Below are 20,213 nucleotides of genomic sequence, written 5' to 3'. Positions count from 1 at the left end.
TGAGAGTCCGCCTGCCGATGCAGGGGACACGGGTTCGTGCCCCGGTCCGGGAGGATCCCACATGCTGCAGAGCGGCTAGGCCCATGAGCCATGGCCGCTGAGCCTGGGTGTCCGGAGCCTGTACTCTGCGACGGGAGAGGCCACAAGAGTGAGAGGCCCGCGTACCGCAAAACAAAAAACAAACAAAAAAACAAAAAAAACAGCTATAGCTCTAAGGGGAAAAACAGAATCATAAAAGTAAATCCATTGGTACACCCAGGTCCATAGCAGCATTATTCACAATAGCCAAAAGGTAGAAACAACCCAAGTTTCTATTGACAGATGAATGGATAAACAAAATGTAATATACACATACAATGGATTATTATTCAGCCTTAAAAAGGAAGGAAATGCCGACATATGCTACAACATGGATGGCCTTTGAAGATGTTACGCTAAGTGAATAAGCAAGCCACAAAGGGGCAAATATTTTATGGTTCCACTTATATGAGGTACCTAGAGTAGTCAAATTCAGAGAGATGTAAAGTAGAATGGTGACTGCCAAGGCCTGGGGACTGTTTTAAGGATCTGGGTTTTTGCCCTAAGTGCAACTGAAAGCCACTAAGAGGATCTAAGATAGGGGACAGCAAAATCAGAATTGCATTTTTAAGAGACCAGATATAATATAGAATTAGAGATGTTCCAGCATGCAATTTCCTCCCTACTAAATCAACATAGCCTGACCTTTCTTAGAACCAGAATTTAGCATCAGGAAGCCTAAGTTTCTAGTCTTATATAAGTTACTTAACCATTATCTCTAATATAGTCTATCCCAGAAGATTTCTAAGGCCCCCCAAAACTCAAAAAGCTTTTATCTAGAATCCTACCCTCCAACCTGCTTTAGTCCTCAGAGTACAGACAAAAGAGAAATCCAGTATCTCTGCAATTACCTATTCTCCGAGAGAGAGGCTTTGTTCCAGCAATAGCTCCCTAACAGTGCACACGGCACTTGGCCCTTCCAGCCATGAACAGGAAGTAACAAGGCTAGAAAGTCCAAGAACTACTACTTAAGTAACTATTTCAGGGTTTACTCTGTTCTAAGTAATTTTGTATCCACAATGCAGGGGGACAGGGGAGTGAATGTAAGGATTACTGCACACTAATTTTTTTTTCTTTTTAAATTGCACTAAGTATACTTCCCATTTTACTGAAACAAAGGTGAAATCTATGAAGCCTCTGTGGTTTTAATGTTTTAACAATTATAAATCTCATTATATGTCTTAGACTAGCCGTGTTTGAAATTCACAGCCCAGCTACCTGAAAATGAGGAAGTTATATCCAACAATCCTGCAGGCAGCTTAATTACCTGCTCCCAAAATATTACTGGTGATTTGATAAGTGGCATATATTGTCTTGGATAAACAGATATGTCAGATAGGAATGCTGAAAGCCGACTGCAGTCCTCACAGGACAAGCCACAGAGAAAATCACCTGAACGAGCTACCCAGGTCCCAGCAGTTCCACAACCCTGCCCTCTCCATGGTCTCCAGATCCATGCTCTGGTCACCTGACAGAGAAAGGTACTAACCTGACCTGTGCAGGCCTGTGAACACTGAAAGAAAAATAAGAGCCCAATTCTTCAAATTCAACTAAACAATGAATCCATTTTCATTTAATGGCACAAAACAACTTAGCAGCCTTTCATATGTTCTTCTTGGAAAACAATCTGCAAAACTCATCAACATATTACTAATTTTTAACCACTCCCATTCATTTTTACAGAAATGCCTCAAGATCTTATATTTTAACATCAAAGTAGAAGGCATGATATCACCAGGCAAACAAGATTAAAGGTGCAGGTCATGGCATCTGAAATAACAAGAGACAATGACTTCTTCCTGCTTTTGACTTCTAAAAGATGTCAATTTTATGCAACTGAAAATAATATAATCTCAACACAAGAACATACAGAAAGAGTCCAAGTGAAGTTGAACCTAGAATAGTTAGAGCAGGAAACCAAGACCCATAAGTGGTGACTCCCCTGGTGGCACAGTGGATAAGATTCCACACTCCCAATGCAGGGGGCCTGTGTTCAATCCCTGGTCAGGGAACTAGATCCCACATTCATGCTGCAACTAAAACTTCACATACCACAACTGAGGAGCCTGTCTGCCACAACTAAGAGCTGGTGCAACCAAATAAATAATATTAAAAAAAAAAAAGACACATAAATGTTGCAGACAAAAGAAGAAATCTTGGGGACTTCCCTGGCAGTTCAGTGGTTAAAAATCCACACTTCCACTGCAGGGGGTGTGGGTTTGATCCCTGGTCGGGGAACTAAGATCCTGCATGCCACGAGGTGTGGCCAAAATAAAAGAAAATAAAATGAATTTTCAAAAAAGAATAAGGGGATTAGGAACCAAGACAGCAGAGTAGAAGGACGTGCCCTCACTCCCTCTTGCGAGAACACCAGAATCACAACTAGCTGCTGGACAGTCATCAACAGGAAGACACTGGAACTCACCAAAAAAGATACCCCACATACAAAGACAAAGGAGAAGCCACAATAAGATTGTAGGAGGGGTGCAATCACAGTAACATCAAATCCCATAACTGCTGGGTGTGTGACTCACAGACTGGAGAACACTTATACCACAGAAGTCCACCCACTGGAGTGAAGGTTCTGAGCCCCACATCAGGCTTCCCAACCTGGGGGGCTGGAAACAGGAGGAGGAATTCCTAGAGAATCAGACTTTGAAGGCTAGTGGGATTTGACTGCAGAACTTCGACGGGGCTGGGGGAAACAAAGACTCCACTCTTGGAGGGCACACACAAAGTAGTGTGTGCATCGGGACCCAGGGGAAGGAGCAGTGACCCCACAGGAGACTGAACCAGACCTACCTGCTAGTGTTGGAGGGTCACCTGCAGAGGCAGGGGGTGGCTGTGGCTCACCACGGGGACAAGGACACTGGCTGCAGAAGTTCTGGGAAGTACTCCTTGGTGTGAGCCCTCCCAGAGTCCACCATTAGACCCACAAAAGAGCCCAGGTAGGCTCCAGTGTTGGGTTGCCTCAGGCCAAACAAGCAACAGGGAGGGAATCCAACCCCACCCATCAGCAGACAAGCGGATTAAAGTTTTACTGAGCTCTGCCCACCAGAGAAACAGTCAGCTCTACCCGCCACCAGTACCTCCCATCAGTAAACTTGCACAAGCCTCGTAGATAGCCTCATCCACCAGAGGACAGAGAGCAGAAGCAAGAAGAACTACAATCCTGCAGCCTGTGGAACAAAACCCACATTCACAGAAAGATAGACAAGATGAAAAGGCAGAGGGCTATGTACCAGGTGAAGGAACAAGATAAAACCCCAGAAAAACAACTAAATGAAGTGGAGATAGGCAACCTTCCAGAAAAAGAATTCAGAATAATGATAGTCAAGATGACCCAGGACCTCAGAAAAAGAATGGAGGCAAAGATCGACAAGATGAAAGAAAGGTTTAACAAAGACCTAGAAGAATTAAAGAACAAACAAACAGAGATGAACAATACAATAACTGAAATGAAAACTACACTAGAAAGAATCAATAGCAGAATAACTGAAGCAGAAGACGGGTAAGTGACCTGGAAGACAGAATGGTGGAATTCACTGCTGTGGAAGAGAATAAAGAAAAAAGAATGAAAAGAAATGAAGACAGCCTAAGAGACCTCTGGGACAACGTTAAACGCAACAACATTCGCATCATAGGGGTCCCAGAAGGAGAAGAGAGAGAGAAAGGACCAGAGAAGAGAAGAGATTATAGTCGAAAACTTCCCTAACATGGGAAAGGAAATAGCCACCCAAGTCTAGGAAGCTCAGAGTCCAATATAGGATAAACCCAAGAAGAAACACGGTGAGACACACAGTAATCAAACTGGCAAAAATTAAAGACAAAGAAAAATTATTGAAAGCAGCAAGAGAAAAACGACAAAGAACATACAAGGGAACTCCCATAAGGTTAACAGCTGATTTCTCAGCAGAAACTCTACAAGCCAGAAGGGAGTGGCACGATATACTTAAAGTGATGAAAGGGAAGAACCTACAACCAAGATTACTCTACCCAGCAAGGATCTCATTCAGATTTGATGGAGAAATCAAAAGCTTTACAGACAAGCAAAAGCTAAGAGAATTCAGCACCACCAAACCAGCTCTACAACAAATGCTAAAGGAACTTCTCTAAGTGGGAAACACAAGAGAAGAAAAGGACCTACAAAAACAAACCCAAAACAATTAAGAAAATGGTCACAGGAACATACATATCGAGAATTACCTTAAACGTGAATAGATTAAATGCTCCAACCAAAAGAAACAGGCTTGCTAAATGGATATAAAAACAAGACCCACCTATATGCTGTCTACAAGAGACCCACTTCAGGCCTAGGGACACATACAGACTGAAAGTGAGGGGATGGAAAAATATATTCCATGCAAATGGAAATTAAAAGAAAGCTGGAGTAGCAATACTCATATCAGATAAAATAGACTTTAAAATAAAGAATGTTATAAGAGACAAGGAAGGACACTACATAATGATCAATGGATCAATCCAAGAAGAAGATATAACATTTAAAAATATACATGCACCCAACATAGGAGCACCTCAATATATAAGGCAACTGCTAACGGCTATAAAAGAGGAAATGGACAGTAACACAATAAGAGTGGGGGACTTTGACACCTCACTCACACCAATGGACAGATCATCCAAAATAAAAATAAATAAGGAAACACAAGCTTTAAATGACACAAGAGACCAGATAGATTTAATTGATATTTATAGGACATTCCATCCAAAAACAGCAGATTACACTTTCTTCTGAAGTGCACATGGAACATCCTCCAGGATAGATCACATCTTGGGTCACAAATCAAGCCACAGTAAATTTAAGAAAATTGAAATCATATCATGCATCTTTTCTGACCACAACACTATGAGATTAGAAATGATTTACAGGGAAAAAAATGTAAAAAACACAAACACGTGGAGGCTAAAAAATACGTTACTAAATAACCAAGAGATCACTGAAGAAATCAAAGAGGAAATTAAAAAATACCTGGAGACAAATGACAATGAAAACATGACGATCCAAAGCCTATGGGATGCAGCAAAAGCAGTTCTAAGAGGGAAGTTTATAGCTATACAAGCCTACCTCAAGAAACAAGAAAAATCTCAAATAAACAATCTAACCTTACACTTAAAGGAACTAAAGAAAGAAGAACAAGCAAAACCCAAAGTTAGCAGAAGGAAAGATATCATAAAGATCAGAGCAGAAATAAATGAAATAGAAACAAAGAAAACAACAGCAAAGATCAATAAAACTAAAAGCTGGTTCTTTGAGAAGATTAACAAAATTGATAAACCATTAGCCAGACTCACCAAGAAAAAGAGGGAGAGGACTCAAATCAATAAAATTAGAAATAAAAAAGGAGAAGTTACAACAGACACTGCAGAAATACAAAGCATCCTAAGAGACTACTACAAGCAACTCTATGCCAATAAAATGGACAACTTGGAAGAAATGGACAAATTCCTAGAAAGGTATAACCTTCCAAGACTGAACCAGGAAGAAATAGAAAATATGAACAGACCAATCACAAGTAATGAAATTGAAACTGTGATTAAAAATCTTCCAACAAACAAAAGTCCAGGACCAGATGGCTTCACAGGTGAATTCTATCAAACATTTAGAGAAGAGCTAACACCCATCCTTCTCAAACTCTTCCAAAAACTTGCAGAGGAAGGAACACTCCCAAACTCATTCTATGAGGCCACCATCACCCTGATACCAAAACCAGACAAAGATACTACAAAAAAAGAAAATTACAGACCAATATCACTGATGAATATAGATGCAAAAATCCTCAACAAAGTATTAGCAAACAGAATCCAACAACACATTAAAAGGATCATACACCATTAACAAGTGGGATTTATCCCAGGGATGCAAGCATTCTTTAATATACACAAATCAATCAAAGAGATAAACCATATTAACAAACTGGAGAATAAAAACCATATGTATCTCAATAGATGCAGAAAAAGCTTTTGACAAAATTCAACACCCATTTATGATAAAAACTCTCCAGAAAATGGGCATAGAGGGAACCTACCTCAACCTAATAAAGGCCATATATGACAAACCCACAGCAAGCATCATTCTCAATGGTGAAAAACTGAAAGCATTTCCTCTAAGATCAGGAACAAGACAAGGATATCCACTCTCACCACTATTATTCAACATAGTTTTGGAAGTCCTAGCCATGGCAATCAGAGAATAAAAAGAAATAAAAGGAATACAAGTTGGAAAAGAAGTAAAACTGTCACTGTTTGCAGATGACATGATACTCTACGTAGAGAATCCTAAAGATGCCACCAGAAAACTACTAGAGCTAATCAATGAATTTGGTAAAGTAGCAGGATACAAAATTAATACACAGAAATCTCTTGCATTCCTATACACTAATGATGAAAAATCTGAAAGAGAAATTAAGGAAACACTCCCGTTTACCACTGCAACAAGAAGAATAAAATACCTAGGAATAAACCTACCTAGGGAGACAAAAGACCTGTAATGCAGAAAACTATAAGACACTGATGAAAGAAATTAAAGATGATACCAACAGATGGAGAGATATACCATGTTCTTGGATTGGAAGAATCAATATTGTGAAAACGACTCTACAACCCAAAGCAATCTACAGATTCAATGCAATCCCTATCAAATTACCAATGGCGTTTTTTACGGAACTAGAACAAAAAATCTTAAAATTTGTATGGAGACACAAAAGACCCCGAATAGCCAAAGCAGTCTTGAGGGAAAAAAACGGAGCTGGAGGAATCAGACTCCCTGACTTCAGACACTTACTACAAAACTACAGTAATCAAGACAATATGGTAGGGCCTCCCTGGTGGCGCAAGTGGTTGAGAGTCCGCCTGCCGATGCAGGGGATACGGGTTCGTGCCCCGGTCTGGGAGGATCCCATATGCCGCGGAGCGGCTGGGCCCGTGAGCCGTGGCCGCTGGGCCTGCGCGTCCGGAGCCTGTGCTCCGCAACGGGGGAGGCCACAACAGTGAGAGGCCCGCATACCGCAAAAAAAAAAAAAAAAAAAAAAAAAAAAAAAAAAAAAAAAAAAAAAAAAAAAAGACAATATGGTAGTGGCACAAAAACAGAAACATAGATCAATGGAATAAGATAGAAAGCCCAGAGATAAACCCACGCACCTATGGTCAACTAATCTATGACAAAGGAGGAAAGGATATACAATGGAGAAAAGATAGTCTCTTCAATAAGTGGTGCTGGGAAAACTGGACAGCTACATGTAAAAGAATGAAATTAAAACACTCCCTAAAACCATACACAAAAATAAACTCAAAATGGATGACAGACCTAAATGTAAGACCAGACACTATAAAACTCTTAGAGGAAAACATAGGAAGAACACTCTTTGACAGAAATCACAGCAAGATCTTTTTTGATCCACCTCCTAGAGTAATGGAAATAAAAACAAAAATAAACAAATGGGACCTAATGAAACTTCAAAGCTTTTGCACAGCAAAAGAAACCATCAACAGGATGAAAAGACAACCCTCAGAATGGGAGAAAATATTTGCAAACGAATCAACGGACAAAGGATTAATCTCCAAAATATATAAACAGCTCATGCAGCTCAATATTAAAAAAACAAACAACCCAATCCAAAAATGGGCCGCAGACCTAAATAGACATTTCTTGAAAGAAGACATACAGATGGCCAAGAAGCACATGAAAAGCTGCTCAACATCACTAATTATTAGAGAAATGCAAATCAAAACTACCATGAGGTATCACCTCACACCAGTTAGAATGGGCATCATCAGAAAATCTACAAACAACAAATGCTGGAGAGGGTGTGGAGAAAAGGGAACCCTCTTGCACTGTTGGTGGGAATGTAAATTGATACAGCCACTATGGAGAACAGTATGGAGGTTCCTTAAAAAACTAAAAATAGAATTACCATATGATCCAGCAATCCCACTACTGGGCATATACCCAGAGGAAACCATAATTCAAAAAGACACATGCAGGGCTTCCCTGGTGGCGCAGGGGTTGGGGATCTGCCTGCCAGTGCAGGGGACACGGGTTCGATCCCTGGTCTGGGAAGATCCCGCATGCTGCGGAGCAGTTGAGCATGTGAGCCACAACTACTGAGCCTGCGCTCTAGAGCCCACGAGCCACAACTACTGAAGTCCGCATGCCTAGAGCCCGTGCTCCGCAACAAGAGAAGCCACCGCAGTGAGAAGCCCGCACACCGCAACAAAGAGTAGTAGCCCCTGCTCGCCGCAACTAGAAAAAGCCCGCATGCAGCAACAAAGACCCAGCACAGCCAGAAACAATACATAAAATAAAATAATAAAATAAATTTATTTAAAAAAAGAAAAAAAAAACACATGCACCCCAATGTTCATTGCAGCACTATTTAGAATAGCTGGGTCATGGAATCAACCTAAATGCCCATCGACAGACAAATGGATAAAGAAGATGTGGTACATATATACAATGGACTATTACTCAGCCATAAAAAGGAACGAAACTGGGTCATTTGTAGAGACGTGGATGGACCTAGAGACTGTCATACAGAGTGAAGTACGTCAGAAAGAAAAAAACAAATATCGTATATTAACACATATATGTGGAATTAGAAAAATGGTGTAGATGAACTGGTTTGCAAGGCAGAAATAGAGACACATATGTAGAGAACAAACGTGTGGACACCAAGGGGGGAAAGTGGCGGGGGGGGGGCGGCGGTGGTAGTGTGATGAATTGGGTGATTGGGATTCACATGTATACACTGATGTGTATAAAATGGATGACTAAAAAGAACCTGCTGTATAAAAAAATAAATAAAATTAAATTTAAAAATTAAACAAAGAAAAGAATAAGGGACTTCCCTGGTGGTCCAGTGGGTAAGAGTCCGTGCTCCCAATGCAGGGGGCCCGTGTTCAATCCCTGGTTGGGGAACTAGATCCCATATGCATGCCGCAACTAAGAGTTCTCATATGACATGCTGCAACTAAGAAGTCTGCATGCCACAACTAAAGATCCCGGATGCCTCAACTAAGACCCGGCACAACCAAAGTAAATAAATAAATAAACAAACAAATAAATATTTAAAAAAACAAAAATAAATTAAAAAAACAAATCTTCAGTGCTGCCTGATCCAAGACAGACAACAATGATATTTAAACCCAAGCCATTTTAACAAGAATAAAACAGAAGACGTAATCTAGTGGAGAGAACTCCTCAGCAGGACTTAAGATCCAAATCCTGTCTCTGAAACCAGCTGTACAAACAAGACAAAACAAAATTTCCTAAACCTCTGAGTATATTTTTGCTTAAAAAAATTTATAATGTAGTAAATAATTTCAGATAATGTAATTAAAAAGTGACTCCAAATTGCTAAGTATTAAAGGAAATAAAACAGAAGACACGGAAACACTGGAGGGTGTGAAAGTACTAAAAGGAGCATAATACGCAATTATTACAAGCAACACACACAAAATGATATTTAAACCAATTAAGGTATAAAGGTTGTATGCCCTTTAAAATGTTTCTTTTATAATGGCCTTCACTGACAAAAACAAACACTGATTCTTGAAGACTCTGCCCTCTTCCAAAAGAAATTCATCCGCTGTCCCAGCAGTCACCAGCAGTGGGAAGCAAAGAGTCGCTGCCGCTGTGAACCAATAGCCAACACATCTGCTCTTCACCTGTCAGACCCATCTTCAGGCAAATCCCAGCCCCAATTGTCACAAGAGCTCTATCCCATCTCAGGAACAGGCTTTGCACTCTAGCTCCTCAGTGTAGAGGGAATTTGCTGGACTACAACAGAGATAGCACCCCCCTTTATAATCTGGGAAACAGTATCTCTTAAGAACAGTGTTAAGTCACAAGACACTGGCTACATAAGTAACAGTATATACAAGGCAAGATCATGCAACATTAGAAAAAAACTTTGCAGATTCTTATATGAAAGAGTGTTTATATTATACTGTTAGGAAAAACATGGGGTAGAGGGGAGACAAAATATAAAACTCTATTTTAAATAACTTCAACTATATATTAAAAATAAAGTGACGTGGAACTTGTCTTACCAGCTATCGGAATTTATTATACTGTGGTGCTTTCACAGGGACAAACAGATCAATGAAACAGAAGAGAATAGATTAAGAATCCTAAGCATATCTAGAACCATGAAATAAGATAGAGGGGCATTACAAAATCATGAGAAAACAACAAATTCAATAAAAGGTGTTGGAATAATTAATTTTCCATATGGAGAAAAACAAAATTAGACCCCTACCTCACTCCATTCTTAAAAATAAAGTCCAGATATATTTACAGTCTTAAATATGAAAACTTTAAAACTATTAGACAAAAATAGAATAATGTAAGTGAAGAATGTACAAAAGATACATGAATCTAAAATACAAAGAAGAAAAAAATCTGAAGAGCCAATATGAAAATATGCTTAACCTCATTAAGTAATCAGAGAAATATAAGTTAAAATGAGGCAGCAACAGGTTAGTAAAAAATTTTAGTCTGAACATAGCAAGTGTCCAAGTGTTGAAGACAATGTAAGAAAATAGATGCAGAAAGAAAAACAGTCATTAACTTCTCGTGGGATTATAAATTTCTAGTATGGTATATAATAGAATAATTTGGCAGCACATGGTCAAACTGAAAATGAGCACCACCCTACGAATCGCTATGAATAATTATTCCAGTTCTAGTTACAGCCTAGAAAGCTCGCACACATGCTCAGAAAGGACATGTGTTAGAATTTCCAATGCAGCATTATGGGTAATAGCAAAGGAGAATGTTTTTAAAGTACTCCAGATGTTCACTGGTAAGAGAACACATAAATAATGTGGTGTAGTATTCTATGAAACAATACTACAAATACTACCAAGGAGTTAAAAATGAGTGAAAGAGTTACATATTTATTAACATGGCTACATCTCACTAATAAGCAAATAGCAAAATGTTACAAAGTAGATTTAAACACATGTAAAACAATGTTCATGTTGTTTTTGGAAATATCAATACATAGTAAAACTAGAAAAACACAGACTAGATACACAGCAGATTTGATATAGTGGCTGCCTCTTGTCAGGAGGCAGGGATGATCAGGGCCAGGGGTACAGATGGAGGATGGGGAATAGGGTTAGGGAGAGAATATTAGGGATTTCATCATTAATATAGTGGTTGAAAATCCGTTTAATCCAAAGAACTAAAATGTTAACATCTGCTTTAGGTGGCATTGCATAGTATTTTATTATATTATCTTCTGTACTATTCTATAATTTGCTAGTATATTGTTTGCAATGCACAAAAAGTGGCTGAAAGGAAACATAAAATGGTAAGAATATTCTACTCTGGATAATGAGGACAAAACTTTTTTTTTTGGCTGCTGTACTTTACTTTTTAAATTTTTTCATAATAAGAATAAACTAATTTTAGAATTGGGGGAAAAATTTTTAAACAGGTAGTGATTAGATTCCATGTAGTTCTGGTTCACATAAATACCTGTTGACAGGATTTAAGGTTGTTACAAAGTGACACGTGTACTCTTGCATGTTCAAAAAAGCACTCTAAAAGTGCTAAACAACCAAAATACACACCTATTTTGAAACCCCTAAACTTTCATAAAATATTAATGTACCAACGGAGAGAACAAAACTTGTTTCTATAAACGACATTCTAGTCTTTGAGAAAGGACAGGGAAAAGGGTTCCTTAAAGGCTACAGCCTATTAATGCTTTCATCATCATCTATAATTGTACAAAAATACAAGAAAGAATTATAAGAAACAAATTTGTTGTGCATTCTAGCACAAGTTTTTACATTGTCATGATAAATATTTTGTGGAAAACATTTCAAATTGGAATATAATGAGAAAGTAATAAAACCTATCATCGTATTCCATTCCATCAGAAAACAAAACGCTAACTTTTATTACGTGTAATGAATATCAAACAACTTAACCTTGCCATACATCAGTTTCCTCATCTGTAAAATGAGCATCCTACCATGAATATCTCAGAGGGAGTGGCAATCAATACAGTTAAGGAACTTCAATAGGCAAAAACATGCAGGTCTGCTTTGCTGGAGGGTGCAGAGAAGGGAGCAAGTGCCAAGCCTGATGCCCAGCCACAGCAGGCCTCAGTGGTATAATTAAGCTGAATGTGGGAAGCCTCATTTGATCACCAAGGGAAGAAAGGAAATAGCCTTAAAAGATAGCAACCATAATATAATGAAATAATTTAAGAAAACAGAACCTCTTTCTAATGAACAGACAAAAAAAAACTTTAAATATTTAATACTGACTAATGGCATGACAATAGAATAACTCCTATAGCAATGGTTTCAAGAGATGGCTACTTTCACTTAAAAAAATTGTAAAGCACTATGTGTGAGCTACAACTATTTATGTAGTTTGGTGTAGATGGAATACACCAAAAAAGCACCAAAGTGAAAACAGATGAATCAGAATATTGAATTGTTTTCCCCAAAATATTTTTTTATCATTTTGTACCTACTCTGTGAATAGTCATTCTTACTTGCCCCAGCCCACAAACACAAGGGGTGACTTAGGAATGAGACACCACAGTTAATCAACCAGCCAAGCCAAATCAACCTAACAGTCAGCAGGGCTTAGAGCCAGGAAGTTCTCACGTCTACAACATTGCTATATTGGCTTTTAAATTAAACAAGTAGCAGACGAAATAATAACCCCCAAATTTCAAAAAGCGTCTTACCAGGGTGATGTCTCGAGAAGCTGCAGCTGCACTCATATGCAAACTAGGCTGCCTTACAGAACTGCTGCAATCAAGGGCTCGAGCGAATGTCCCGACAGCACTGGATAAACCACACAAACAAAAAGGAAAGATTAAGGCACTGTTATTTTTTTATCTTAAAAAAAAACACATTTGGGTAGTAAATGAACAGTTGTAAAAGTCAAACAAGTTCTTTGATGTTTAAGAATCAAATATCAGACAAAAAGTATTTTCTTTATGACTTAACAATTGACAAGCCAATTCACTACACATATGTGTCATTACAATTAAATTAAGAAAAAGAGGGACTTCCCTGGTGGTCCAGTGGGTAAGACTCCATGCTCCCAGTGCACAGGGCCTGGGTTCGATCCCTGGTCGGGGAACCAGATCCCGCATACATGCTGAAACTAAGAGTTCACATGCCGCAACTAAGAAGTCCGCATGCCACAACTAAGACCACTGAAGCCAAAATAAATAAATAAATAAATATATTTTAAACAATTAAGAAAAAGAGGTTTGTGTGGTGGCATAAAGAAGGGAAAGATCTATAATGAAATGCCATGGAATAAACAAGTTGGTTTCCAAATGTGCTTCAAAAATGAGAAATAAATGTGATGCAGAATTTGACTATTATTGCAAAGCAAGTTCTGACCACTTTTTTTAGCCCAAACGGTGAAATCCCAATAACATTTTTTCCTTGAAATGAGATATCATCAACTGCAGCAACCTCTTCCTTCAAGGACTCAATATATAACAGATTTCAAAAAAAAAAAACAAACAATTACCACAACACTGATTTTCATTTAGTGATTTAGAAGGCCTTCCCATACACAGAGAACCCTAACTTCAAGAAATAAAGCGTGGGCTTCCCTGGTGGCGCAGTGTTTAAGAATCCACCTGCCGGGCCTCCCTGGTGGCGCAGTGGTTAAGAGTCCGCCTGCCGATGCAGGGGATACGGGTTCGTGCCCCGGTCTGGGAGGATCCCATATGCCGCGGAGCGGCTGGGCCCGTGAGCCATGGCCGCTGGGCCTGCGCATCCGGAGCCTGTGCTCCGCAACGGGAGAGGCCACAACAGTGAGAGGCCCGCATACCGCAAAAAAATAAATAAATAAATAAATAAATAAATAAAAAAGAATCCACCTGCCAATGCAGGGGACATGGGTTCGAGCCCTGGTCCGGGAAGATCCCACATGCCGTGGAGCAACTAAGCCTGTGCGCCACAACTACCAAGCCTGCGCTCTAGAGCCCGTGAGCCACAGCTACTGAGTCCACGTGCCACAACTACTGAAGTCCGTGCACCTACAGCCCGTGCTCCGCAACAAGAGAAGCCACCACAATGAGAAGCCCGCGCACCGCAACGAACAGTAGCCCCCGTTCGCCGCAACTACAGCACGTCCGTGTGCAGCAACGGAGACCCAATGCAGCCAAAAATATAAATAAATAAATAAATAAATAAATAAGAAAGCAAGCGTGAAATGAAGGTAAGGCTTCCTGCTTGTTGTCTGGGTTTTAAACATGTTAGCTGAGGAAGAGATTTTTTTTTTAAGGTTTTAATTAAAATATAAAACACATGCAAAAAGCACACATTGTACAGCTATTCAGTTACCACAAAGTCAGTGCATCCATGCCACCAGCATCCAGGTCAAGACACAGATCATGACAGCACCCAGAAGACTCTTCGGGTTCCTTCCCAATCACTACTTCCTAGTGGAAGGGAACCAGCATCCCAGATTCTAACATCAAAGATTAGTTTTGCTCAATTGAAAACTTAAACAGAATCACACGCTATGCACACTTTTCACATCCAGTTTCTTTTGTTCAAAACTATGCCTGTGGATTCACCCATGCTGCCTGCTGTGAATGAGCCGCGTTCGTTCATTTCCTTGCTGTGAGCGTTACTTTGCACGATGCCCCACCCCCACTCTATTGTTGACGGACGTGTGTTTCAAAGCTGGGGCTACTATGGATAGTGCCATTACTGCCATCTGTATATGTATCTTTTTGGCACACAGGTGTATGCATTTCTGCTGCATATATATTTAGGAGTGAAACTTAAGGGATATGTGTGTTAGATGACAGCAAACAGTTTTTTAAAGCAGCTGTACCAACTTGCACTACAACCAACAGAATATGAGAGTGCTGGTTGTCCCAAATCTTCACCAGTGCTTGGCACTGTCAGTCTTTAAAATTTTTTTATGTATTTATTTTTATTATTTATTTTATTTTTGGCTGCGTTGGGTCTTCATTGCTGCGCGTGGGCTTTCTGTAGTTGCAGCGAGCGGGTGCTACTCTTCGTTGTGGCACGCGGGCTTCTCACTGCGGTCGCTTCTCTTGTGGGGGAGCATGGGCTCTAGGCGCGTGGGCTTCAGTAGTTGTGGCAAGCGGGCTCAGTAGTTGTGGCTCACAGGCTCTAGAGCACAGGCTCAGCAGCTGTGGCACATGGGGCTTAGTTGCTCAGAGGCATGTGGGATCTTCACGGACCAGGGCTCGAACCCGTGTCCCCTGCACTGGCAGGCGGATTCGTAACCACTGCGCCATCAGGGAAGCCAGGTCTTTTAAATTTTAACCATTCTGGTGGGATGTGCAGTGGTGCTTAACTGGGTTTAATATGTATTTAGATTTTTTTTTTCAGTACGCGGGCCGCCTCTCACTGTTGTGGCCTCTCCCGTTGCGGAGCGCAGGCTCCAGACGTGCAGGCTCAGCGGCCATGGCTCACGGGCCCAGGTGCTCCACAGCATGTGGGATCTTCCCGGACCGGGGCACGAATCCGTGTCCCCTGCATCGGCAGGTAGACTCTCAACCACTGTGCCACCAGGGAAGCCCTGTATTTAGATTTTTAAAAAAAAAAACAAAAATTGAAGAAGATACTAGGTGCTTCTCCTTGGTGCCTCTCATGCTGGCTTCAAGAAAAAAGAAAACATGGCCCGTCATAATGAGGAAAAGGAAAAAAAACAATGAAAATCAAATCTGAAACTGCAAAATCTACTAAATAATACAAAATCCAGATAACCTGTCTGGAGTCTCTAGGGCAGCGGTTCCACCAATGATTCATTTCCATTCCCGAATCTTCAGTCTCCTCTATTCCACTGACTGGCTCCTCCCCAACAATGTATATATATCAAGTCTCTTCATCTAATCAGTTAGTGGCTAGGTGTGTGGGCTCTGGAGTCTAAATGCCTACCCACCGATATGATATATGACTTCCATGGTGACTGGCACTATGAACAGTGCTAAGGATGGGCTAAGACCCTTTTGTCCTTTGTATTATAAAAAACATTCAACAAAAAATTAGAGAATATAATGAAGATGCTTGTAATCATGTCCAGATCTACCTCATTCTAATGTTTTGCCATGTTTGAAGCAATAAGTATATATTGTACAGCACAGGGCAATATAGCCATTATTTTGTAATAACTTTAAATGGAGTATAATCTATAAAAATATTGAATCACTATGTTGTACACCTGAAACTAATATACTATTGTAAATTAACCATATTTCAATAAAATAAATAAATCAAAAAAATTAAAAAGATAATATTTTGCCACATTTGTTTTTTTCTTTTTTTTTGGCTGCATCAGATCTTAGTTGCGGCATGAGGGATCTTTTGTTGCGGCTCACAGGCTCTTTGTTGCGGTGCATGGACTTCTCTCTAGCTGTGGCACATGGCTCCAGAGCACACAGGCTCTGTAGTTTGCAGCACGCAGGCTCTCTAGTTGAGGCGCATGAGCTCATTAGTTGTGGGGCGTTCAGGCTTAGCTGCCCCGTGGCATGTAGGATCTCAGTTCCCCGAGCAGGATCAAACCCACATCCCCTGCATGGGAAGGCACATTCTTTACCACTGGACCAAGGAAGTCTCTTGGTTCATTTTTTTAAGGAAACAAATTTTATCAATACACATTCCCAGAGCTCATACATATATATATAATATGCATATGCATACATATGCCCATTAATGAAATAAGACATTGTTTGCATATTGTAAATTTTTTTTATCAGTGACCATACTGTATGTATTCTTACTCAACACTGTTTTTGAGGTTTATCTCTTTGCTACATATAGCCCTAATTCATTCATTTTCATTGTTGTAAAGTAATACTCCATTACTAAATACACCTCAATTCATTCATCAACTGCTTGCTGATGTACTTTTAGGTTTTTTCCAATTTTTCTGCTATTACAATGCTATGATAATCTCATTTACTTTCTGCTTTGCAGCAATTCCCCCACGAACATCATTTACTTTTATAATTGAAAAAATAAAAATAAACTTCTGTCCACTCATTTTCTCAAGAAAAGGGGTTGGGTGCGGGGTGAGGGGGTGGGCAAGGCAGCCAGGGAGCCAGGCTTAGAACTCTCAAAGGACAGCCTTACACCTAGCCAACAGACATTACTCATACATGGGTGCAATTAGAGGAGCACATTATTACTGACACCTGAATAATCCCTGACTAGCTTAAAGGAGATCACTGCTTTAATTAAAGATACGGGATTTCAGGTGTTGAGTTTCTACTTTATACTTTTCTGTAGTGCTTACATTTTTACAAGGAGCATTTATTTTCTTAATCAGTAAGAATTAATAAATCTATTTTCATTTTTAAAACAGAAACTAACGATAATAAACCATATTATTTAGGAAGAGGTGTGATATATATTCGACTATCTTACACAGTTAGAAAAAGAAAAATACAACCAATGAAAAATAGAACACAAAAAAGGAAAATTCATAAATTTTCTATAAATTCTTTTATAAAAAGAAAAGACATCTCTTGACTCCACAGTGCCATACTCACCGTGCTACAACTAAAAACTGGTCAATCTGTCGATCTGTAAGTGGGCTATTTGGGTCCCAAACTTTCACTTCCAATTTTGACTGTTCCCTCTCATCTGATTCTCCTGTCCAAGAACAAAGAAAATGGAGTCTTGTTACTCACAAGGCACATACATTGTCACATATGATTGATGACTGTGGTCACCACAGCATTGAAAGTATAAGGTAAATGTACATGGTTTGCATACATTCTATCAGACTGCAGATGTAGAACACTCTGTAAAGTGAACGCTGATGATAACACAACCAAACCGACCACATGATGTCTTCACTTAGTCATTAACATGTCTTTCCTGTGTATTTGTATGCGTGAGGCCCCAAGCCTCACTAAGGGATATAGAGACAGAAAAGAAAGATGCTCAAGTTATGATAAAACTTACTCATAAATAACTATGATACACATGAAAAGAAACAGATGTCACAGGGACGTATAGATATGACTGTAAGATCCTGAAGATTAGAGAAATCATTTCAGGCTAGTTAGGGAACGATGTCATGCACGAGGTGGCATTCCTGCTAAGAACTGAAGGGTATGAATGCACTGGCAGGGGGAGAGAACGTAAAGTAAGAAATGAGAATTGTGCTCGCTTTGGCAGCACATATACTAAAATTTGAACAATACAGAGAAGATTAGCACGGTCCCTGCGCAAGGATGACAACACGCAAATTCGTGAAGCGTTCCTAGAGGAGTGGGATAAGGAGGGTGGGAGGGAGACGCAAGAGGGAAGAGATATGGGGACATATTTATATGTATAACTGATTCACTTTGTTATAAAGCAGAAACTAACACACCATTGTAAAGCAATTATACTCCAATAAAGATGTTAAAAAAAAGAATATATCAACACATTTGGCAGAAATTATCAAAAGACTGTTGTAAATAATAATAGAATTGATTAAAATTTTTTAAAAAAGAAATGAGAATGTGAACAAAGTCATGGAGCTTTAAGATGTGGTAGAAAAGTAGCTCATTTTGTCAGGAGTACATCAAGGGGAATGAGAAGAGACAGCTAAAAGAAGTGGGTTATGAAAATATTACTGAAGATTCTGCACAGATTTTCTGAATAGATTTTTATTTGGAGGTAATAAGAAGCCCTTGCCTTTTTAGCAGTAGAGTGACAAAACCAGAAACAAATTTCACATCCAACACTTAGCAATGGAATAATTTGCTCTACAGAGATACGTGATACAGACAGGGAGACATGGTATTGACAGTGACAATAAAGAGCTAAGAGAGAATATTTAGAAATGACAGTGACAGACTGGTATAACAGGTAGGTTTCCAGTCTTGAGAACTACATAGATAGTGTTGGCATTAACACAAAGAAGGAAACAATCAAGAGGTTGAGGAAAAGACTGAGGATAATACAGGATGCTTTGTTTTAGGAACATCTCACGAGGAGATATAACCATCAGGCAAGACTCAATGTTAGGATAAAAGACGGTAATGGAAAACAGACTTGGGAGTTGATTGGATTCCAATTTACAGCTATGAATTTCCTATCAGGCTAGGAATTGGTTTGGGCTATGTTTTGGTTTTGATCACTGCATCTATAATATCAGGCAGAGTGTCTTGCACTAACTGACATACTAGGAGGCTGAACATCCCTTGGTGACTGATGAATCCAGGCTATAGGCTTATTAATGTGTTCCCTCCTAGGATGGGAGCAAGCAGGTATTGAGGCGCAAAGGGAGAAAGCGGGGGCTTCCCTGGTGGCGCGGTGGTTGAGAGTCCGCCTGCCGATGCGGGGGACACGGGTTCGTGCCCCGGTCCGGGAGGATCCCACATGCCGCGGAGTGGCTGGGCCCGTGAGCCATGGCCACTGAGCCTGCGCGTCCGGAGCCTGTGCTCCGCAACAGGGCCGCAACAGTGAGAGGCCCGCGTACCGCAAAAAAAAAAAAAAAAAAAGGAGAAAGCGGGAGGGCAGAATCGGCCACCCCATCTGCAGTCTCCTGTCAGCCACTGCTGTCAGGTACAAAAAAGTCAACTGCCACCCCCAACATAAAGAAGCACAAGCAGACCAGAGTGAGTACTATTCCAAAGACATATCAAGTGTTTAAAAGGATTTCGTTTTTCATTGTTTTTGCTTACAATGCATGTGACTACCTAGAGGGGTGGGATAGGGAGGGTGGGAGGGAGACGCAAGAGGGAGGAGATATGTGATATATGTATATGTATAGCTGATTCCCTTTGTTATAAAGCAGAAACTAACACACCATTGTAAAGCAATTATACTCCAATAAAGATGTTAAAAAAAAGATTCAATTGGTTCATTTTAAAAAACCATTTACAAACCCAAACGTTTGTAAACTGCATGAAACTTCTGAAAGGAAAATGACACAATTATACTCCCCAGTATCTCCAAGAAATACATGTTAAGTAAGATAAATAGTAAAATAGAAAAGAAAGAAATATAATAATAATTATCTGCATTTTTAAATAACACAAGATGAAATGATGATGCTATTCAGTATTAAGCCCCTTCTATTATATATTCTAGAATGTAAGGGTAAAACTGATATTTACTTTTCAAATTTAAGTCAGTTAAGT

General features: G+C 39.7%; 1 protein-coding gene and 1 non-coding gene across 2 annotated transcripts in view; one reads left to right on the top strand and one right to left on the bottom strand.

The window, feature by feature from the left end:
- The window catches only part of MTA3 (metastasis associated 1 family member 3), a 158,472-nt gene that overhangs the window by 59,831 nt on the left and 78,428 nt on the right, over window positions 1–20,213 (bottom strand). Inside the window, exons 7-8 of the mRNA XM_060117054.1 lie at window positions 17,625–17,727; window positions 12,813–12,912 (exon numbers count right to left, since the gene is read on the bottom strand). Coding sequence (XP_059973037.1) covers window positions 12,813–12,912; window positions 17,625–17,727 — 203 coding nt within the window. The remainder of the gene's footprint in view (window positions 1–12,812; window positions 12,913–17,624; window positions 17,728–20,213) is intronic.
- Window positions 18,243–18,352, top strand: LOC132502251 (U6 spliceosomal RNA). The gene has a single exon (XR_009534445.1). It is a non-coding gene; the product is annotated as a U6 spliceosomal RNA (small nuclear RNA).

This window comes from Mesoplodon densirostris, chromosome 14, assembly GCF_025265405.1.
Source record: "Mesoplodon densirostris isolate mMesDen1 chromosome 14, mMesDen1 primary haplotype, whole genome shotgun sequence".
Classification (NCBI taxonomy): domain Eukaryota; kingdom Metazoa; phylum Chordata; class Mammalia; order Artiodactyla; family Ziphiidae; genus Mesoplodon; species Mesoplodon densirostris.
This window is presented reverse-complemented; position numbering and strand designations above follow the sequence as displayed.